The 22,513-nt window shown below is 42.3% G+C and overlaps 1 protein-coding gene across 2 annotated transcripts in view; it reads left to right on the top strand.

Annotated features, from left to right (window-relative positions):
• Positions 1–22,513, top strand: part of CRACR2A (calcium release activated channel regulator 2A) — a 157,751-nt gene that overhangs the window by 90,865 nt on the left and 44,373 nt on the right. For both annotated transcript variants that reach the window (XM_073649947.1, XM_073649946.1), the window contains exons 7-8: positions 1,958–2,053; positions 11,614–11,801. In XM_073649947.1, coding sequence (XP_073506048.1) covers positions 1,958–2,053; positions 11,614–11,801 — 284 coding nt within the window. The remainder of the gene's footprint in view (positions 1–1,957; positions 2,054–11,613; positions 11,802–22,513) is intronic.

Here is a 22,513-nt window from a genome sequence, read left to right as displayed (position 1 = left end):
AAATGTCATATTAATATTGTATTACAAAAACTAAAACTAAAAATGTAATAAAAATTAAATAAAAATGTCATATTAATACTGTATTAAAAAAAATAAATAAATAAAATAAAATTAAAAAAATCATATTAATACTGTATTACAAAAAATCTAAAAAAATAAATAAAAATGTAATAAAAATTAAATAAAAATGTCATATTAATACTGTATTACAAAAATGAAAAAATAAAATCATATTAATACTGTTTTACAAAACAATCTAAAAAAAAAAAATAAATAAAAAATTAATATTGTACTACAAAAAATAAAAAGAATAAAAATATAAATAAAAAATAAAATAAAAATGCAGTAAAAAAGTCACGTTAATACTGTATTACAAAAAAAATCTAAAAAGATAAATAAAAATAAAAATTAAATTAAAAAAAGTCATATTAATACTGTATTACAAAAAAAAATCTAAAAAAAATTAAAAAATAAAAATAAAATCAATCCTTTATCAGGCTCCACCTCTAGTCCCCTCTCCCGAGGGTCTTGAAAAGATACTTTAAAGGGGTTCTCTGCTTTTTAAAATAAATAAATAAACACTGAAAATAAATGAATTGTGGAGGAGGTATGTTTTTCAAGACCCTTATCTAAAGCCAGATGGTCTTCCACTCTGGAGGTAGATCTGGACATTACATGGACAATCCATTGATTATGTAATACCTTTTTTCTCCAGCGGTGGTGCTGTAGGTAAACTTATTGCCAGTTTCTCCTAAAGATTGATCTCTCTGATCAAAAAGATTATTTTTTTCAATATTCTCTAAAGAAATTGAGTCATTGGAGAGGCTGCAAGAGCGTCCTTTACTTTGGAGGATCTGGGACATTTGTGCATTAAATGGACGATTTATTTATTTCAATAGACAGGGTGTAATGCTTTATTTCTCCTGCGGAGGCAGTGTAGGGAAATTAAGCACTTATTACTGGTTTCAATCCAAAGATTACATTTTTTCTAACCAAAATGAATTGTTAAAAGTGGACAACCCCTCTAAACTAAGTTGACAGAACTTTTTTTCATGTTTTCTTAGCTTTTGAAAAACATTTCAATGCTCTATGAAGAAGTTTCAGTTAAAGGGGCTGTTGTTTTTTTTTTACTTATTTTTTACTTTACTTTTTTTTACTTTGCATGTATTTTTTGCAAATTGATTGTATTACATTTTTTTCACTCTTTGCCTTCTTTATTGTTTATGTTGCACTGTTTATTGCTGACTACGGAATGAGTCAACTGAGAATCTGTCAGTCACCCCACTGGGACTATCTGTCTTTTTCTGAGCTCCTCTCAGCTGATTTATGACCACTGACCACATCAAAGTTGAACGAGCAGGAAAGCAAAAAGACTGTAAAAGCCAAACAGTGCAACATTTTTATTAAACCCAAGAGAAAAATATATATATTTTTTTAAACCCAAATAAAATGCATTTCAGTAAAAAAAAGTCCCCAAAAGTGGTCAACCCCTTTTATAGACCATTTAAGACTCTCACCTATTAGCAAAAGTGGGCTGCAAGACTGTCCTTTACTTTGGAGGAGCTGGCACATTTGTGCATTTTCCTACAGGCCATTTAATTCAATGAGCAGGGTGTAATTCTTTATGTCTCCTGTGGAGGCACTGTAGGGAGATTGAGCACTTGTTGCAAGTTTTGATCCAAAGATTGCATATGATCTCTAGGATTCCAAGCAATGTGTGTTTATGGCTCCTTATCATATAGGAACCTTTCTAATAAAAAGGGTTTGTTGAAAGTGGACAACCCCTTTAATTTTATATTTCCGGAACTTTTTGAATACCTGTTTGATGATGAACTGTGCCGAGTATGCTTACAGGTCATAATCATATTATGTATAAATGAGGCTGCAACTTGCTATTCGGTACAATTTACAGCTTTTTGTTACTTTAGGTATTATATTTTATGGGTTTTTTTTTTAGGACACTGACAGGTTTCAAACCCGCAGCCAAATACTGGAGGAGAAGCTGCAGAGCAAAGAACAGGAGCTAGATCATCTCGTGCATAAGCAAAAGAGGGTACGTAGACACATTTACTAAAAATCAAATTAATGTAATTATAACTCTACCCGCAGTGCATAATTAGCAAATTAATCATTAAGTTGGTTCTTGTTCACTCATTGCCACATTTAATAGCCTTCTTATTGAGGAAGAGGATAGGAGCTCTAGTGCCACCTACTGGAAGTAGCAATCCTAAAAGTCAATATCGACCCTTTAACGAGCCTTGTAATATGACTTAGGATAAGAAACCAAATCAGACACTCTCTTTGCAGACCCGTGTTTCGGGGTGTTTGCCCCTAATCAGTGTAAAGCAGGAGAACTGGATTGGTTGGGTGAGAGGCCTCTGAGAGTGCCAAGTTGATGTAGGGAGACTTATAGGCCATGAAATTCTCCTCTGTTAATTTAAATATGCAATTAGCATCTTCAGAGAGGAAGAGGATAGGAACTCTAGTGCCTCCTATTGGAAGTATTAATCCTAAAAGTCAATATTGACCCTTTTAGTGAGCCTTGCCACATAGGATAATAAGTCAAATCAGAAACTCCATTTGCAGACACGTGTTTCGGGATATTTGCTCCTCATCAGTGCAAAGCAGAAGTTCTAATTTAGCTGGGGGAGAGGCCTCTGACTGGTGGTCTAAGGGGTGTTGTTTCTCTTTGTGGAGAGTCCCAAGCTGGCGTAGGGATACTTATAGGCCACGCTTATCTCATCTGTGAATTTAAATATGCAAATAGCCTCTTCAAAGAGGAAGAGGATAGGAACCCTAGTGCCCCCTATTAAATGTAGAAATCCTAAAAGTCTATATCGCCATTTAATGAGTTTTGTCATATGAATTAGGATAAGAAGTCAAATCAGAAACTCCATTTGCAGACACATGTTTCAGAATTTTTGTTCCTCATGAGTGCAAAGCAGGAGAACTGGTTTGAATGCGTGAGAGGCCTCTGACAGGTGTTCTAAAGGGCTAAAATTTCTCCTTGTGGAAAGTGCCAATTTGACGTAGGGAGACTCATAGGCCATACAATGCTCTGGGAATTTAAATATGCAAATAGCCTCTTCAGAGGGAAAGAGAACAGGAACTCAAGTGCCCCCTATTAGATGTAGCACTCCTAAAAGTCACTATTGACCCTATAACGAGCCTCGGCATATGACTTAGGATAAGAAGTCAAATCAGAAACTCCATTTGCAGACACGTGTTTCGGGATGTTTGCTCCTCATCAGTGCAAAGCTGAAGTTCTAATTTGGCTGGGGGAGAGGCCTCTGACTGGTGGTCTAAGGGGTGTTGTTTCTCTTTGTGGAGAGTCCCAAGCTGGCGTAGGGATACGTATAGGCCACGCTTATCTCATCTGTGAATTTAAATATGCAAATAGCCTCTTCAAAGAGGAAGAGGATAGGAACCCTAGTGCCCCCTATTAAATGTAGAAATCCTAAAAGTCTATATCGCCATTTAATGAGCATTGCCATCTGACTTGGGATAAGAAGTCAAATCAGAAACTCCATTTGCAGACATGTTTGGGGTTTTTTGCACCTCATCAGTGCAAAGCACTCCCCAGAGGCACAAGGCACTTTTTACCTCCTTGGCAGGCTGGGTTCTCGGAGTCTGTTTCCTATGTTCTGAGTGTTTGCTTTATGTTTTTTTTTTTTCTTTTCGTGGCGTTCTGTATTTATGAAGGAAGATTCTCTTTGATGTAGCGGAGAATATAACAGGAATATAATGAGCCTCTTGCATTCTGTTCCTGTATTCATGTTTATGTAAATTCGACTCCTCGTTTTTTTACATTTTAAGTATTGCTTTTAGCTAAGATGAATGGGGGCCTTTCATGTCTCGCAACATAAAAATCTAACAACGACTGGTTACATAATCTCTGTACAAATGATCCTGTGGCGTCATACATATATGTAGGAGCCTGCACAGAAATAATTGGCATGTGAAAACTTAAAGGGGGATTCCTAGTATCCAGAAATCCCTCTGTGAGAATGGAGATAAATTCTAAAATTCTCACTGTGGCCACTAGAGGGAGCTTATTGCATGACGATTTATTATTGAGTTAAATGAAATAAAGCTTTATGCATCAAGCTCCCTCTAGTGTTGGGGTCTCAAACTCAGCTGGGTAAATGGGCCGCACATAGAAAAAAGTTTGAATATGACGGGTTGCGTTCTTTGCGGGAGAAGATGACTTTTTCAGTGATACCATTATTTTTCTATATGACTTTTTGATCATTTCTTTTTTAATTTTTGGTATGTTTTTTATTCTTTTTAACGGTGTTTATCATTTGGGCTATGATACAGGTCTTCTCCTTTACTTCAGTTTTTACATAAAATAGCATTTTTAGTGGCAAATATTTTTCCATTATTTTTTCATACTTTATTTTGAATATTTTAATTTTTTTTCCTTTTTTTGTCCCCCAATCAGCCCCATGTAGTATTATTGTTTTACAATTAGGCCATTATAGTAATTCTGTCTCACATCCTGTAATAATGTCACCCATCCTGTAATAATGTCCCCTGTGCTGTAATAATGTCTCCAATCTTGTAATCATTTCCTCAATCCTGTAATAATGTCCCCTGTCCTGTAATAATGTCCCCTGTCCTGTAATAATGTCTCCTGCCCAGTAATAATTTCCCCCTTCCTGTAATAATGTCCCCTTTCCTGTAATAATGTCTCCTATCCTGTAATAATGTCTCCAGTCCTGTAATAATGTCCTCAATCCTATATTAATGTCAACCCATCCTGTAATAATGTCCCCCTTCCTGTAATAATGTCACCTATCCTGTAATAATGTCCCCCGTCCTGTAATAATGTCTCCTGTCCTGTAATAATGTCCCCCATCCTGTAATAATGTCCCCCATCCTGGAATAATGTCACCTGTCCTGTAATAATGTACTATGTTTTATAATAATGTCCCCAGTCCTGGAATAATGTCCATCTTCCTGTAATAATGTCCCCTGTCCTGTAATAATGTCCTCAATCCTGTAATAATGTCCCCAATCCTGTAATAATGTCCCCAATCCTGTAATAATGTCCCCAATCCTGTAATAATGTCCCCTTCCTGGAATAATCTCCCCACTCCTGTAATAATGTTCCCTGTCCTGTAATAATTTCCCTGTCTGGTAATAATGTCCCCTTTTCAGTAATAATGTCCTCTGTCATGAAATTATGTCCCCCATTCTGTAAAAATGTCCTCAATCCTGTAATAATTTCCCCGTCTGGTAATAATGTCTCATTTTCTGTAATAATGCCCTCTGTCCTGTAATAATGTCCCTATCCTGTAATAATGTCCTCTGTCCTGTAATAATATCCCCCATACTGTAATAATGTCCCTATCCTGTAATAATGTCCTCTGTCCTGTAATAATATCCCCCATACTGTAATAATGTCCCCTGTCCTGTAATAATGTCCTCTGTCCTGTAATAATATCCCCCATACTGTAATAATGTCCCCTGTCCTGTAATAATGTCCGTCATCCTGTAATATCCCCTGTCCTGTAATAATGTCCCCCAAACTGTAATAATGTCCCCTGTCCTGTAATAATGTCCCTCATCCTGTAATATCCCCTGTCCTGTAATAATGTCCCCCAAACTGTAATAATGTCCCCTGTCCTGTAATAATGTCCCTCATCCTGTAATATCCCCTGTCCTGTAATAATGTCCCCCAAACTGTAATAATGTCCCCTGTCCTGTAATAATGTCCCTCATCCTGTAATATCCCCTGTCCTGTAATAATGTCCCCCAAACTGTAATAATGTCCCCTGTCCTGTAATAATGTCCCTCATCCTGTAATATCCCCTGTCCTGTAATAATGTCCGCCGTCTTGTAATAATGTCCCCTGTCCTGTAATAATATCGTCAATCCTGTGATAATATCCCCCATCTTGTAATAATGTCTCCAAATTTTTAATAATGTCTTCAATCTTGTAGTAATGTCCATATTCTGTAATAATGTCCCCAATCCTGTAATAATGTCCCCAATACTGTAATCATGTCCATATTCCTGTAATAATTTCTCCTGTCCTGTAATAATCTCCCTCGTCCTGTAATAATGTTATCAATCCTGTAATAATGTCCCCAATCCTGTAATAATGTCCCCCGCCATGGTCCCACACATACCCCAGACCACCAGGAGTATTAGACGTGAATTAGTCTAACTTGTGAAGTGTTAACTTAAATGTCAAAAGATAAGAATCTTACCACCTTAATTTTGGGCAAATTTGCAATTTCAATCATGTGTTTTCCAAATAAATATAAATATCTAATCTCCTTTATCTTGTATCGGTATTTGCGGCCTCCCTACATATCTATATATATGATATATTAGGATTATATTAGCAGATCCATCATCTGCGGCAGTTCGGGCCGTGCAGCATATGGGCCGCTGTTCTGCTGCGCTCGTGTCTGTCTCTGTCGCTTTCCTGTGAATTCAGTCCCCAGAACTGGAAAGATAATATTACTAATACTTTATTTTAAGCAAACCAGTCCGGGTAATATTGTATCTGTCATAACAGTGACGGCCGGGGGGCAGAGGGGCGGCTTGTTTTGACTAAAGGCAAATGAATCTTTATGGCAGATATCCAGTGATCTGCGGCCGCAGTCAGGAATGGGGCGGAGGCTTTCCCTGGCTTATTCCAGGGTTCAGTAATTGGAATTTTTTGTGATGGATTGGAAGAATGCCCAAGTATCTATCTATATGTATCCTTGTCACCATGATAAAGAGAATGAGAAATCTGCTGTACAGAGAACTGACGCCACGAAGGAAAGAGACCACGGACTGAAGATGACAGCATGGCCACAGATAGCCAGAACCTACCGGCCGGGGTTTCTCTTTATGCCCATCTATAAAGTGATCACAAATGCAGCAATTTTCCACTTTCTTAGGCCATAATATAATAATGTTCCTATATTTCTATCTATTATCTATCATCTATCTATTATCTATCTATTATCTATTATCTATCTATCTATCATCTATCTATTATCTATCATCTATCTATCATCTATCTATTATCTATCTATCATCTATCTATCATCTATCTATCTATTATCTATCTATCTATCCATTATCTATCTATCTATCATCTATCTATTATCTATCATCTATCTAACTATCTGTCTATCTATCTATCTATTATCTATCTATTTATCATCTATCTATTATCTATCTATCTATTATCTATCTATCTATTATCTATTATCTATCATCTATCTATTATCTATCTATTATCTATAATCTATCTATTATCTATCATCTATCTATTATCTATCATCTATCTATTATCTATTATCTATCATCTATCTATCATCTATTTATTATCTATCATCTATTATCTATCTATCATCTATCTATTATCTATCTATCTATTATCTATCTATTATCTATCTATCATCTATCTATTATATATCTATTATCCATTATATGTTTATTATCTATCTATTATCTATCTATCTATTATCTATCATCTATCTATTATCTATCTATTATCTATCATCTATCTATTATCTATCATCTATTGTCTATCCATTATCTATTATCTATCTATCATCTATCTATTATCTATCATCTATCTATTATCTATCTATCATCTATCTATTATCTATTATCTTTCTATTATCTATCATCTATCGATCTATCTATCATCTATCTATTATCTATCTATCATCTATCTATATATTATCTATCTATCATCTATCTATATATTATCTATCTATCTATCTATCTATCTATCTATCTATTATCTATCTATTATTAGTTATTTTTAGGGCACCATTGATTCCATGGTGCTGTACATGAGAAGGGACTACATGCAAAATACAAATATAAATTACAATCAAGAAACTAACAGTGATAGACTGGTAAAGAGAGGAGAGGTTACATTCTACTATACTAGACCTGGGCAAAGTGTGGCCTGTGGACCGAGGCAGCCAAAGAGCTGGAACAGTGGCTTATAGGCCGCACCATGCCCTCCATCACCCGCCATCCATCCGCCGCCCGCTGTCACCACTATCCGCATCCTGTGGATGTAGACTGCAGTGAATACATTGGAGGAGGAGAGCGCCGCCTGCTCCTTTTTCCACTAATAAGTGTGTGAGACAGCAGACGTGATGATGTCACTTCATTGTGTCAGCTATGCGCCGTGGAGAGTCAGTGCACCGGAGACAGGAGTAAAGCGCCGGGGGAACGGGATATATGTGGGGCTCACACTGTATATATGGAGACTATGTATGGTTCACACTGTATATTGAAGGCTATGTCGGGCTCATATTGTATATAGGAGGCTATATGAGGCTCACGCTGTATATTGGAGGCTACGGGGGCTCACACTGTATATATACTGTGTTCCAAATTATTATGCAAATAATATTTTCTCAGATTTTCCCAAATTACCTATATGAATTGCAGTCATTGTAATTTTCCAGTCAAATAACTATTAGAGTACAATTGAAAGGTTTTTGTACAAACTGCCTATGATAACAGTATATTTTTAAAAAAATAAAACACTCAAACTGCACTCAAAATGCATGTTCCAAATTATTATGCACAGCAGAGTTTTCAACCTTTTCATTTTAATAAAGAACAAAAAAATGGTCATTTTTGAAATTATAAGCATTAGCAGGTTATTACACACTGAAATCAAACAGTTTTCAACTCAAAACTTTATTCTAGGTGATGTTACATTTGCACATAGGACCCCTTGTTCGAAAGGAGCTTCTGAACTCTCTCGTCCATTGAATTTGTCAGGTTTTGGATGGTTTCTGCTTCAATTGTTTTGCATGAGGACAGAATACCCTCCCAGAGCTGTTGCTTAGATGTGAACTGCCTCCCGCCATCATAGACACTCCTTTTGATGATGCTCCAGAGGTTCTCAATGGGGTTGAGGTCAGGGGAGCATGGGGGCCACACCATAAGTTTGTCCCCTTTTATGCCCATAGCAGCCAGAGATGAAGATGTGTTATGTGCAGCATGAGACGGTGCATTATCATGCATGAAAATGATCTTGCTGCGGAATGCACGGTTCTTCTTCTTGAACCATGGAAGGAAGTGCTGTTTGAGAAACTCAACATACATTATGGAGTTCATCTTTACCCCTTCAGGGATCCTAAAAGGGCCGACAATCTCTCTCCCCAGTGATTCCAGCCCAAAACATTACTCCACCTCCTCCTTGTTAGCGCCGTAGCCGTGTTTGCATGAGGTGTCCATCAACCAGCCATCCTCCACTCCATCCATCTGGACCATCGAGATCATTTCATGCATGATAATGCCCCTTCTCATGCTGCACATAACACATCTGCATCTCTGGCTGCTGTGGGCATAAAAGGGGACAAACTTATGGTGTGGCACCCATGCTCCCCTGACCTCAACCCCATTGAGAACCTCTGGAGCATCATCAAAAGGAGTGTCTATGATGGCGGGAGGCAGTTCACATCTAAGCAACAGCTCTGGGAGGGTATTCTGTCCTCATGCAAAACAATTGAAGCAGAAACCATCCAAAACCTGACAAATTCAATGGACGAGAGAGTTCAGAAGCTCCTTTCGAACAAGGGGTCCTATGTGAAAATGTAACATCACCTAGAATAAAGTTTTGAGTTGAAAACTGTTTGATTTCAGTTTGTAATAACCTGCTAATGCTTATAATTTCAAAAATGACCATTTTTTTGTTCTTTATTAAAATGAAAAGGTTGAAAACTCTGCTGTGCATAATAATTTGGAACATGCATTTTGAGTGCAGTTTGAGTGTTTTATTTTTTAAAAAATATACTGTTATCATAGGCAGTTTGTACAAAAACCTTTCAATTGTACTCTAATAATTATTTGACTGGAAAATTACAATGACTGCAATTCATGTAGGTAATTTGGGAAAATCTGAGAAAATATTATTTGCATAATAATTTGGAACACAGTGTATATAGGCTATGTGGGGCTCACACTGTATATGGAGGCTATATGGGGCTCACACTGTATATATGGAGGCTATATGGGGCTGACGCTTTATATTGGAGGCTATGTGGGGCTCACACTGTATATGGGAGGCTATGTGGGGCTCATGCTGTATATGGGAGGCTATGTGGGGCTCATGCTGTATATGAGAGGCTATGTGTGGTTCATGCTGTATACAGGAGGATATGTGGGGCTGATGCTGTATATAGGAGGCTATGTGGGGCTCACACTGTATATATGGAGGCTATGTGGGGCTCACACTGTATATATGGAGGCTATATGGGGCTCACACTGTATATTGGAGGCTATGTGGCTCACACTGTATATTGGAGGCTATGTGGGGCTGATGCTTTATATTAGAGGCTATGTGGGGCTGATGCAGTATATTGGAGGCTATATGGGGTCACATTGTATATATGGAGGCTATATGAGGCTCACACTGTATATTGGAGGCTATGTGGGGCTGATGCTGTATATTGGAGGCTATGTGGGGTCACACTGTATATATGGAGGCTATATGTGGCTCACACTGTATATTGGAGGCTATATGGGGCTCACACTGTATATTGGAAGCTATGTGGGGCTGATGCTGTATATTGGAGGCTATGTGGGGTCACACTGTATATATGGAGGCTATATGGGGTTCACACTGTATATTGAAGGCTATATGGGGCTCACATTGTATATCGGAGACTATGTGGGGCTGATGCTGTATATTGGAGGCTATGTGCGGTCACACTGTATATATGGAGGCTATATGGGGCCACACTGTATATATGGAGGCTATATGGGGCTCACACTATATTGGAGGCTATGTGGGGCTGGTGCTGTATATATAAGGCTATGTGGGGCTCACACTGTATATATGGAAACTATATGGGGCTCATGTTGTATATGGGAGGCTATGTGTGGCTTCCGCTGTATATGAGAGGCTATGTGGGGCTCATGAAGTATATGGGAGGCTATATGGGGGCTCTTACGGTATATAGGGGGCTGAATGTGGGCTCATATGGTATATAGGGGGATGTCTGCCCACTTAAAGGGGTATTCCCATCTCAGAGATTCTATCTGAAATTCTATGTAGTATAGCTCTTCTGATTCGCTGTGTCACTTACCCCATGTGCAGTGCAATGCAGTAGATGCAGTAGTTTAGGTATCCATCCATTACGACTACTCATATAGTGTTAGTTAGTTGTTAGTGATCGTAACCATAGATACCTAAGCTACTGCAATGCCCTGCACATGGGGTATATGACATAGCTTATCAGAAAAACTATACTACATTTCCAATTGGAGGTATTTGCTAATATTATTATTATTACACTTACTACATATTGGGATAGGATCTCTAAGATGGGCATGCCTCTTTAATTCTGCTCAATATTAAGTGATACAATATTAATATAAAATAATTATGATTAATATGTTAATATTGAGCAGAATTAATTTCAGCCTATTGGTTCGGCACCTCCACAACAGTCACGGTCTCTTGTGTGGCGCCTTGGGAAAATTAATTGCCCACTTATCTATTTCTTTCTTTATTTTTTCAATAAAAATTTTAAAAAATCTGAAAATAATGAAATATCTTTCAGAACTTTGGCTGATAAATACTTATCCTCATCTCTTGTCCTTCTTCTCCCTGATATGTTGCAGTTGGAGAGTCAGTGCACAGAGCTGAATAATGACAAGTACGAAACCAAAGCCGAGAACGAGAAGCTGAAGTTAACGAACAAAGAGATGAGACGAGAACTTGAAAGAACCTCACAAGAGTTAATTACGGCTCAAAGACAACTGAAGATCCTGCAGGAGGAGGCCTCGCAGCTGCACGAGGAGAGAGAAATGTACACGCCGCATATTCAATTTTATCAATGGAGAGTCAGTTAAAGGGATATTCCCATCATAAACGTGTATGGCATAGGCACACCATTTGCTAAAAAAACCTCTAATAGGAACCGGTCCCACCAATCAGAGCACTTTGAATTTCGGAATGATTCCTAGAATTGTAGGATCAGACTACACAGGGTTTGTTTGTAGTCTGTTACCATGGAGCTGTAGACACAATTAGAAAATATTTAAACTTGACTATTTAAAATATTATTTTTTTGTGGGGAGGGGGGAAGCATGGGAGCAATTAAAAAAACATGATTCCAAAAGGTGGACACGCTTTGCTGGTACCATATTACCAAACACATCCTGAAGGAAAATAATGAATATTCCTTCTATTTCACTTTAGATTGTACTTCACCATTATAAGTATTATTATTAGAGATGAGCGTTGTTCTACTCGAACTGTTCGCCAATCTCAAATTCGAGCTGTTTTGGGCGGTGTTCGAGCCGTTCGGCGAACACGAACAATTTGAGAAAAATTCGGCTGTTCGAGGTTATGTTCGATAACTGTTCGTGCACCAAAATCATAACTGGATTTTTTCTCAGTAATGATGAAAATTAATGTTAATACGCAGTTTGAGTGTACAGCGGGGCGGGGGGAGGGGCAGGGGATGGATCTCTGCAGGAACAATGAAGATCTCCATTTTTTTTTCTCTTTCCCGCATTTACAGTGGGGAGGTGCAATCTGTCAGCCTATCAGCAGCGCACACACGGAGCAAAGTGCTTTTTTTCACACAAGCAAGGGCATGTGTCATTGGCAGTGTATGTCACATGTCCTTGCCCTATAAGACCAAGCCATTTTCCCCGTCGCCACCATTTTCTCACTGCTGCAGCTGCGTGTTAGACGGCACCGCTGTTGCTGTGTGCGCTATACCTTGTTAATTTCAAGCCAATTTTCGCACAAATCTACAGATAGCTTGGGAGTAGGGAATAGTTGTGATTGCAGTCCTTTTAAGGACTAGGTTACAGCATTTCCTACGACTTTTATCAGGCAGGTCTGTGCTCTTAAATAGATAGGTTGTGGGAGTAAAGACTAATTGTAATTGGAGTCCTTTTCAGGACTAGGTTACATCAGTTCCTATCAGTTTTTGCCAGGCAGGTCTGTGCCAGTGCTGTGCAAGTTTTTTTCACAGCATTTGGCTGAATCTAGCAAAGCTAATCCTTTTTGGCCTATTGCAGAGTGTGTTAGTCAGTGGAGTAGCCTATCTGTGTTGCAAGATATACCACCTGTGTATAGAATACCAATTTTTTTACTGCACCTAGTGAAGTAAAATCTTTTGGGCATAGCATCATTCTATTAGTCCATCTATACTGACCTCCATCAGGTTGCAAACTGAATCTAATTTTTTTCTGCATCTAGCTCTGAAAAAATATTTGGCCTTCTAGCAGTGTGTCGGACTTTCTCTATTAGTCCATCTATACTGACCTCCATCAGGTTGCAAATTCAAAATAATTTTTATCTGCATCTACCTCTGAAAAAATATTTGGGCTTCTAGCTGTGTGTGGGACTTGTTGTATTAGTCCATCTATACAGACCTCCATCAGGTTGCAAACTGAATATATTTTTTTCTGCATCTACCTCTGAAAAAATATTGGGCTTCTAGCTGTGTGTGGGACTTGTTGTATTAGTCCATCTATACTGACCTCCATCAGGTTGCAAACTGAATATGATTTTTTTCTGCATCTAGCTCTGAAAAAATATTGGGCCTTCTAGTAGTGTGTCGGACTTTCTCTATTAGTCCATCTATACTGACCTCCATCAGGTTGCAAATTGAATATAATTTTTTTCTGCATCTAACCCAGCCAATAGTTTTGGCCTAATACCACAGTTTGGCCACTCAGCTCTGCTCGGTTCCCATCCATTGTTTTTTTGTGCAAACAACTCCAGAGTTGTGAATTAGTTAACCACCAAAATGAGTGGAAAAAGGCCTGCTGCTGGTGGAAAGGGGAATAGGCGTGTTGGGAAGGGGAAAAAAGGTTGTGTCCGTGGGGTAGGTGTTAAAGCAACAGTAACATCTGCAGAAGAAAGACCATCTTCCAGCCAAACTAAAATGTCTACTTCTTTTAGCGGACAATGTGATAAGATCCCTTTCTTACGGCCACGCCAATCGCTACAAATTCCAGATGAGGCACAAAAACAGCAGGTGCTTCAACGGATATCAAGTGCTCCTTTAAGTGGGCTCTCCTCCACATCAACTTCAACATCACAAATACTCCAGTCCTCAAAGGTGTCACCCAAATCGCACTTGCTTCCTCACAGCTCCCAAATCTCCAGCTGCCCGTCTGAGTATGAGGTAGAACAGATGGTTGAGTCTGCAGAGCTGTTTACTCATACTATAGCCTGGGAATCAGAGGTCGACTCCAGCGCTTCTGTGAATCCAGACGAGGAAATGATCTGCACTGATGCCCAGAATCTTTATGAGTCGGATCCAGGACCAGACGCAGAAGGTTCTGACCATAATGTAGACCCTCATTCCCAAACTGTAACTCCTGTTGGTGGAGACAATGAGGAAGACGATGATAAGACTCAAATACCTGATTGGAGCGACAACTTTAGTTTTTTGTCAGGGCAGGAACAGGTTGGCTCTGAGGACGACGGGTGTGATAACACACAGGGTGATGATGATGAGGTTGGAGATCCCACTTACTGTCAACCCACAGTCAGCCAAGAGATGAGGTCAGCAGAGGAGGTGGAGGAAGATGCTAGTGACGACGAGGTCAGGTTGCGCCTTCCTGGACAGAGACGTAGTACTGGAAGCACGTCAACAACTGCATCCTCAAACACAACTCTGCCTCTCACCACAAGTCGTGGTGGCTCTTCAGGTCGCATGGGTGCTAAGCCTTGCATAGCCTGGGCATTTTTTCAGATCGATAAAGATGACCCAACTCGTGTTATCTGTAACATTTGTCAGCAAAAGCTAAGTAGAGGCCAAAAAATACATAGTTTGAGTACTTCATGCATGAACCGGCACATGGACATGAAGCATAAGTTGCAGTGGGATGCTCAGTGTGCTACAATGCGGCCTAGCCGGCCGGGCCAACCACCGTCTGCCATATCTTGTGCATCCGCGGCCTCTTCATCCTCTGTGACTGGGGGGACAGCAGTCACACCTGTTTTGGGGCGCAGACCTGCCACCTCTTTACCCGCAACAGCCAGCGTGATTGGCAGGTCATCATTTTCTTTGGAGGTGGTAACACCAGCTGGTGTTGAGCGCTGTCCGACACCCTTATCAACCCCGTCTAAGCACAATAGCCAGCCCTCGGTCCCTCAGATGTGGACAAGTAAAAGACCATTTCCTCCTAGCCATAAGAAAGCTAAGAGGTTGAATTTCACCATCTGCAAGCTCTTGGCTACAGAAATGCTGCCTTTCCGCCTGGTGGACACAGAGGATTTTCGAGACCTTATGTCCGTCGCAGTGCCCCAGTACCAGATGCCCAGTCGGCACTACTTCTCAAAGAAAGGTGTGCCTGCGCTCCACCAGCATGTCGCACACAACATCACCGCTTCTTTGAGAAACTCTGTGTGTGACAGGGTGCATTTCACCACAGACACTTGGACGAGTAGGCATGGACAGGGGCGTTACATGTCGCTGACTGGGCACTGGGTAACTATGGTGACAGCAGGACAAGGGGCTGCTGTCCAAGTCTTGCCGTCCCCACGAGTTGTGCGTCAATCCTCTTTATGTCAAAGTTCCTCCACTGCTTCTGCCTCCTCAACCTCCTCTCGGTCTTCCACCTGCACCCAAAGCCTGTCTGGTCATGCCACAAGCTTTCTAACTGCGCAGAAGGGATCCTGCACACCTCCTTACTATGCTGGCAGTAGGGCTCAACGTCATCAGGCGGTTTTTACATTGAAATGTCTGGGAAATGTGAGTCACACAGCTGAGAAGTTGTGGTCAGCTCTGGAGAACCAATTTCATGAATGGTTGTCTCCACTGGACCTGAAACCAGGGAAGGCCGTGTGCGACAATGCTGCAAACCTGGGTGCGGCCCTTCGCCGGGGCAATGTCACACACGTGCCTTGTATGGCTCACGTGTTGAACCTGGTTGTCCAGCAATTTTTAGCCCACTATCCCAGACTAGATGGCCTTCTGCAGAGGGCACGGTCGCTGTGTGCTCACTTCCGCCGTTCGCATCCCGCAGCTCAGCGACTTACATCTCTACAGAAGTCGTTGGGCCTGCCACTTCACCGGCTAAAATGCGATGTGCCTACCCGGTGGAATTCAACTCTGCACATGTTGCAGCGACTGTGGCAGCACCGACAAGCCCTGGTGCAATACGTTCTGACGTATAGCCTGGGCCAACGAGATTCAGAGGTGGGGCAAATCACGCTGGAGGAGTGGTCTCAGATCAGGGACCTATGCACCCTTCTGCATAGTTTTGAAATGGCGACGAAGATGTTTAGTGCTGACGATGCCATTATCAGCATGACTATTCCGGTGATTTACATGCTGGAGCACATGTTAAACAGAATTCGGAGTCAGGTGGTGGCACAAGAGGAGGTGGAGGAAGTAGAGGAGGAGGAGTTGTATGCGGAAGGGCTAACATCTGCAAGGTCCAGACGGTCGGCAGCACCAAGGCGGCAGGCATGTGAGGGTGGGGGAGATGGTTTTACCAGGGCGCATGGTAGCAGCCAAACTAGTGAGGAAGGTGCAGGAGCCGAGGAAGAAGTGGAGGACGAACTGATGGAAGACTCATCAGATGAGGGAGACCTTGATCACATTTCTGTTGTGCGAGGTTGGGGGGAGAGGACAGAGGAAGGAAGCATGATTGTTACCTCGCCACCAACACAACAGGGACTTGGTGCTCCTGGATGCGCAACACACATGAGTGCCTTCTTGCTGCACTACCTGCAACATGACCCTCGAATTGTGAGAATTAGAAATAATCCTGACTACTGGGTTGCCACACTGTTAGATCCCCGGTACAAAAGTAAATTTGCAGAAATTATTCCTGCCATAGAAAGGGATGCACGCATGCAGGAGTATCAGCAGAGACTGTTGCAGAATCTTACATGTGCTTTTCCACAAAATACCAGTGGTGCACGTAGTGAATCTCACAGTTCCAACTTGCCAACCGTGGGACCGTCAAGTGTTCAGCACTCAAACCGTAACAGAACCACAGTATCTGCTGGTAACATCAATTTTGCGGAATCATTTCACCACTTTTTTAGCCCATCCTTTGCAAGGCCACAGGAGACAAGAAGTCTGACACATAGTCAACGCCTAGAGACGATGGTACAGGAGTATCTCCAAGTAAACATTGAAGCCACGACTGTGTCACTGGACCCTTGCTCTTTTTGGGCTTCCAATCTGGATAAATGGCCGGAGCTAGCCACTTACGCCTTGGAGATCTTGTCATGCCCCGCAGCCAGCGTTCTGTCTGAACGTGTGTTCAGCGCTGCTGGTGGTGTGCTGACAGATAAGCGCACGAAGGTCTCCACTGATAATGTAGACAGACTCACGTTCATAAAGATGAACAAATCATGGATCCGAAACGACTTTTCTACCCCTGTGTCATCCTGGGGAGAGTAAAAGCTTGATGATTGGTTAAAATCACCCTACCAACCGTTTTAAGCTTTCAAATTACTAATCATGTTTATCTGTATCTTGACTGGAAAATAATTTGGGCTTTGTAGCAGTGTGCAGCACTGATCCTATTAGGCCATCTATAATAAGCTCCACCAGATTTAAAATTAAAAATAATTTTTAGCTGCATCTAGCCCGGAAAATAATTTTGGGGCTCCGAGATGCGCAAGACACATAAGTGCCTTCTTGCTGCACTACCTGCCGCATGACCCTCATATTGTCAGAATTCGAAGTAATCATGACTACTGGGTTGCCACACTCTTAGATCCCCCAAACTTTTCGATCAACCTTTTCATTTTAATAAAGACCAAAAAAATGGTCATTTTTGAAATTATAAGCATTAGCAGGTTGTTAGAAACTGAAATCAAACAGTTTTCAACTCAAAACTTTATTGTAGGTGATGTTACATTTTCACATAGGACCCCTTGTTCGAAAGGAGCTTCTGAACTCTCTCGTCCATTGAATTTGTCAGGTTTTGGATGATTTCTGCTTCAATTGTTTTGCATGAGGACAGAATACCCTCCCAGAGCTGTTGCTTAGATGTGAACTGCCTCCCGCCATCATAGACACTCCTTTTAATGATGCTCCAAAGGTTCTGAATGGGGTAGAGGTCAGGGGAGCATGGGGGTCACACCATAAGTTTGTCCCCTTTTATGCCCATATCAGCCAGAGATGCAGATGTTTTATGTGCAGCATGAGATGGTGCATTATCATGCAGAAAAATGATCTTGCTGTGAAATACACGGTTCTTCTTCTTGAACCATGGCAGGAAGTGCTGTTTGAGAAAATCCACATACATTATGGAGTTCATCTTTAGCGCCTTCAGGGATCCTAAAGGGGCCGACAATCTCTTTCCCCATGATTCCAGCCCAAAACATTACTCCACCTCCTCCTTGTTGGCGCTGTAGCCGTGTTTGCGTGGGGTGTCCATCAACCAGCCATCCTCCACTCCATCCATCTGGACTATCGAGCGCTGCACGGCACTCATCCGTGAACAAAACAGTTTTGAAATCAGTCTTCATGTAATGTTTGGCCCACTGGAGCCGTTTCTGCTTGTGTGAAGTGGATAGAGGAGGTCGACAGGATGGCGTATGCACAGCTGCAAACCTCTGAAGGACCCTGCATCTTGTTGTTCGGGGGACGTTGGAGGCACAAGCAGCTTCAAAAACTTGTCTGCTGCTATGACAAGGCTTTTTTGCCGCTGCTCTTTCAACCTGACGTAATTGCCTGTAGGAAAGAGTCCTCAATTTGCCCTTATCAGCACGCACACGTGTGTACTGTGAATCAGCTACATACTTCTTGATTGCCAAGACACTTCATCCTGATCATCGCACAGTGTTGATTGTAGTCATGCCTTGACCTAAACACTCCACAATTTGTTGCTTCTCAGCAGCCGACACATCCTTTTTCTTTCCCATTTTGGCAGAAAATGTAGGCTGCTTAATAATGTGAGAGAGCCTTCTTAAGTAGTCTTGCCTTTCATTGGACACACCTGCCAAACTAATTAGCACAGGTGTCTGCAATTGCTTACAGTGATATAAAGAGCCCTGACACACATCACCATCAATGAGTTTAACTGACAAACAAACAAATTCTTCCCTTATCACTCCTAAACACTTTTTGCATAATAATTTGGAACGCGGTGTACATGTGCTTTTCCACAAAACACCAGTGGTTCACGTAGTGAATCTTACAGTTCTAACTTGCCAACCGTGGTCTGTATGGAATTGTTCAATAAAGGGCCCAAAATTAAGATAACATAGATGGGAGAGGTCTCTATGAATAGGAATTCCTAAGTATTTGATACCCTGTGAGGGCCAGGCAAAGGGAAAGTTGGACTGGATGGAATCCTATATGGATTTGGGGAGGGAGACATCGAGGGCCTCAGACTTCGCTGCATTGATTTTAAAATTTTACCATGTAACAAAGTGATCTATTTCAGCCATAACAGCAGGGATGGATATATGTGATTGAGTGATATATACTAGGACATCATCAGCAAATAGAGAGCACTTGTACTCGGTGCCTCCCACCTCAATCCACCTAATATTGGGGTTATGGCGAATTGATGAGAGCAGGTGCTCCGTCACTAGGATGTATAAGAGAGGGGACAGAGGACATCCCTGCCTTGTCCCATTGGTGATTGTGAAAGGTGATGAAAATGTTCTGATGCACCCCCTGGGCCTTGGGACACCCGGAGCCGGACCCTTTTTGGTGGATGCTGGTGGTTGTAGTCTTCGTGGCGGCGATCCGGTTCCGTGGCTCAGGGCGGTCAAACCAGTGGCGGAACTATTTATGTGGTTTTGATGTTTAAATGTCCGACTACGCCACCCGTGGATTGCGGTCAGAGTGAACCGCCGCTACAGGGCAGACCGCTGAGGCTGGTGTTGTGGGTGCAGCAGAGCGTAGCATAACTCCCCACGGGAGGAGTATAGCCTCAGGGCAGTGTATGCGGAGGATGGGGGTGATGGTGCAGGGCAGCAGCAGTAACGACACGGAGTCAGTGATGCAGTCCAGGGCCTTTACTCACAGTTCTTATTATCCAGACCACGTCTGCAGGTAACGGCTGCCCACGTCGTACTGTGCTCACCAGGTGAGGGGCTCAGACAACTCCCAGATAACTTTGGAGCACTTCACAGGACCCCCTATGTGTGTCCTTTGTCTGGCCTTTCTTACCAACACTTCTGTCCGGCTGCCTCGGGCCTCCTCTTGGTAAACTTGGCGCCAGTTTCCCTGACCCTATGTGGTGCCTTCCTAGCGGGTGTAGCAAGGGGCTGCGCCACATAAAATGTCAGAGCCTCCGGTTTCTAGCTGAGGGTCGTTTCCTGCCTCCACTAGTTCGGGGACCGGTCTCCCCCTTTGGCCTGACCCCTCCACGCAGGTGGATTCGGGCGTGCGGTGGCGACTCGCCCGTCCGCACCCCTGGGATCCCTTCATTCCTCGTTCCTGGAGCCTTCTCCGCTCCTCTTCCTTCCTTCTCCCTCTTCCAGGCCTGGGCCTCTGTTACTAGGCCCGCCTCCGGAGCAGAGCTCATGCAGAGCCCCTGCTCCCTGCCACTTCTGCTCAGACTTCTCTGCACTGAACTAAGATGGTGCCCACCTTTTATACTCCCTTCTCAATGCACCCAGGAACTGCTTCCTCCCTGCTCCTGCACTACAGGGTTCCCCTTCCTCAGTGTTCCCTCCCCCCACTCCAGCCAGGGACAGGGACTGTCGTGCCCATCTCAGGGGCATATTGGTCGCCCTGCCCCACGGCAATGTGGTGTAATGCATGCAGGTGTCGGGTCCTGATCCACACTCCATCCTTACCTGAGAGTGAGATATCACACCTCTGGGTGAGGTGCAATACGTCTGTAGCAACCGAGCCCTCAGGGTGCTACAGTTCCATTTATCTTCAGCCTAGGTGACGTATTGCAATACAGGGCCGTGATTTTGGCTATAAAAGGGTCCCCTAGACCCCTACCCCAAGCTTTTTAAGAGAATCATATATGGCGTGCCAGGAGACTCTATGGAATGCTTTCTCAGCATCCAACGAGAGTATCTAATTACAAATTTTTAACTGCATCTAGCCCAGGAAATACTTTGTGCCTAGTAGCAGTGTCTGCTAGTCAGCGGATTATCCCGGCTGTTAAGCAAGCTACACCACCTGTAGTTTAGACACTTAATTTTTTCAAAGGAAATGCTTCGGGACCATGGGATACTTAGTGAAGAGCATCAGGAGGCACCCCAAGGCATAGGGGCTGGGACTGGCAGTAGGATGCCTTGCGGTGGACAGCCGAGCTCGATCCTTATAAAAGCTTTTTAACTGCAGCAGCTTTAGTGGACGCTACTGGAGCTGGAATTACGCGGCTGCTGGCATGAGACTTGCCCTCCAATAGATCCTTGTAAATGGATTTAAAGTGTATTCATTCAAATTAGAGAGACAATTTAAATTAAAAAGCTTAGAGCTGCCTCCACCACAGGGGGGCTCGCTCGACCCACCAGCAGACAGGCACCAGTATTGGGAGAGGGGGGCTGGCCGTCAGGGTTCACCGCGGCTCTGGCACAAACCCGGCGACACGGAGGTGGCACGGGCAGGAGCGGACTGGCCGTGTCGGCTTCTCACTTTTTGGATTTTAGAAGGGCATGACATGCCTATATCTGTGTCTCCCCCTCCTTTTACTCCTCCACCTCTTTTATTTTCGCATGACTATATGTACTTGTCACTTTTCCATGTGTTAGTTATGTCTTCTGAGCAGTTTGTCAGCTTTTGGACACCTTTGAAGGTGTTTTCTATGTGTTTCTATGTGTTTTTGTTTGCCTGCCATTGGTTTTAACGGTGTTCGAAGGTGTTCGACGAACAGTTCGACGAACAGTTCGGCGAACACACGGGTGTTCGACGAACCGAACCGAACTCGAACACTACGGGGGTGGCTCAACACTAATTATTATGCCTCAGTCATGAGCAGCCAGATACATCCTGAGCGGCCGTCCCCCGAGTCTGCGCCATATGCTTCAGACAGTACTTAGCAGATATTTCATGCAAACGGCGTATGTTCTATTCACATTCTCCTCATTCCGTTACATCTTCAGATGCAGCGATGGTCGTTCCCATCCTGCCGGGCACCGATGACTTAATAAGTGGCTTTTTGATATTCTGCTCCCATGCTAGGATCTCGCTGCTCTGGAAAAATTGTTTTCTCACTGCCTTAGTATCTATCTCTATGTAGCATCTATCTATCTATCTATCTATCTATCTATCTATCTATCTATCTATCTATCTATCGATCTATCTACAGTCATGGCCAAAATTGGACATAATTTCTCACAAAACACCAAAAATGGGCCGGACAAAATTGTTAATTGTTAAGCTTAATATTTGGTAGCACACCCTTTGAAATAACTAACTGCAATCAATCGCTTCCTATAACCATCAACAAGCTTCTTACATCTCTCAGCTGGAATTTTGGACCCCTCTTCTTTTGCAAGCTCCTCCAGGTCTTTCATATTTGAAGGCGTCTTCTCCCCTCTCCACAAGTGTTCAATGGAATCATTGCTGCCACTTCAGATCTCTCCAGCGCTTTGTTTCCATCCATTTCT

Source organism: Phyllobates terribilis, unplaced genomic scaffold (assembly GCF_046119375.1).
Source record: "Phyllobates terribilis strain yellow unplaced genomic scaffold, ASM4611937v1 Scaffold_10__3_contigs__length_209671492, whole genome shotgun sequence".
Lineage (NCBI taxonomy): Eukaryota > Metazoa > Chordata > Amphibia > Anura > Dendrobatidae > Phyllobates > Phyllobates terribilis.
Note: the sequence above shows the minus strand (reverse complement) of the source record. Positions and strands in the feature narration are given on the sequence as shown.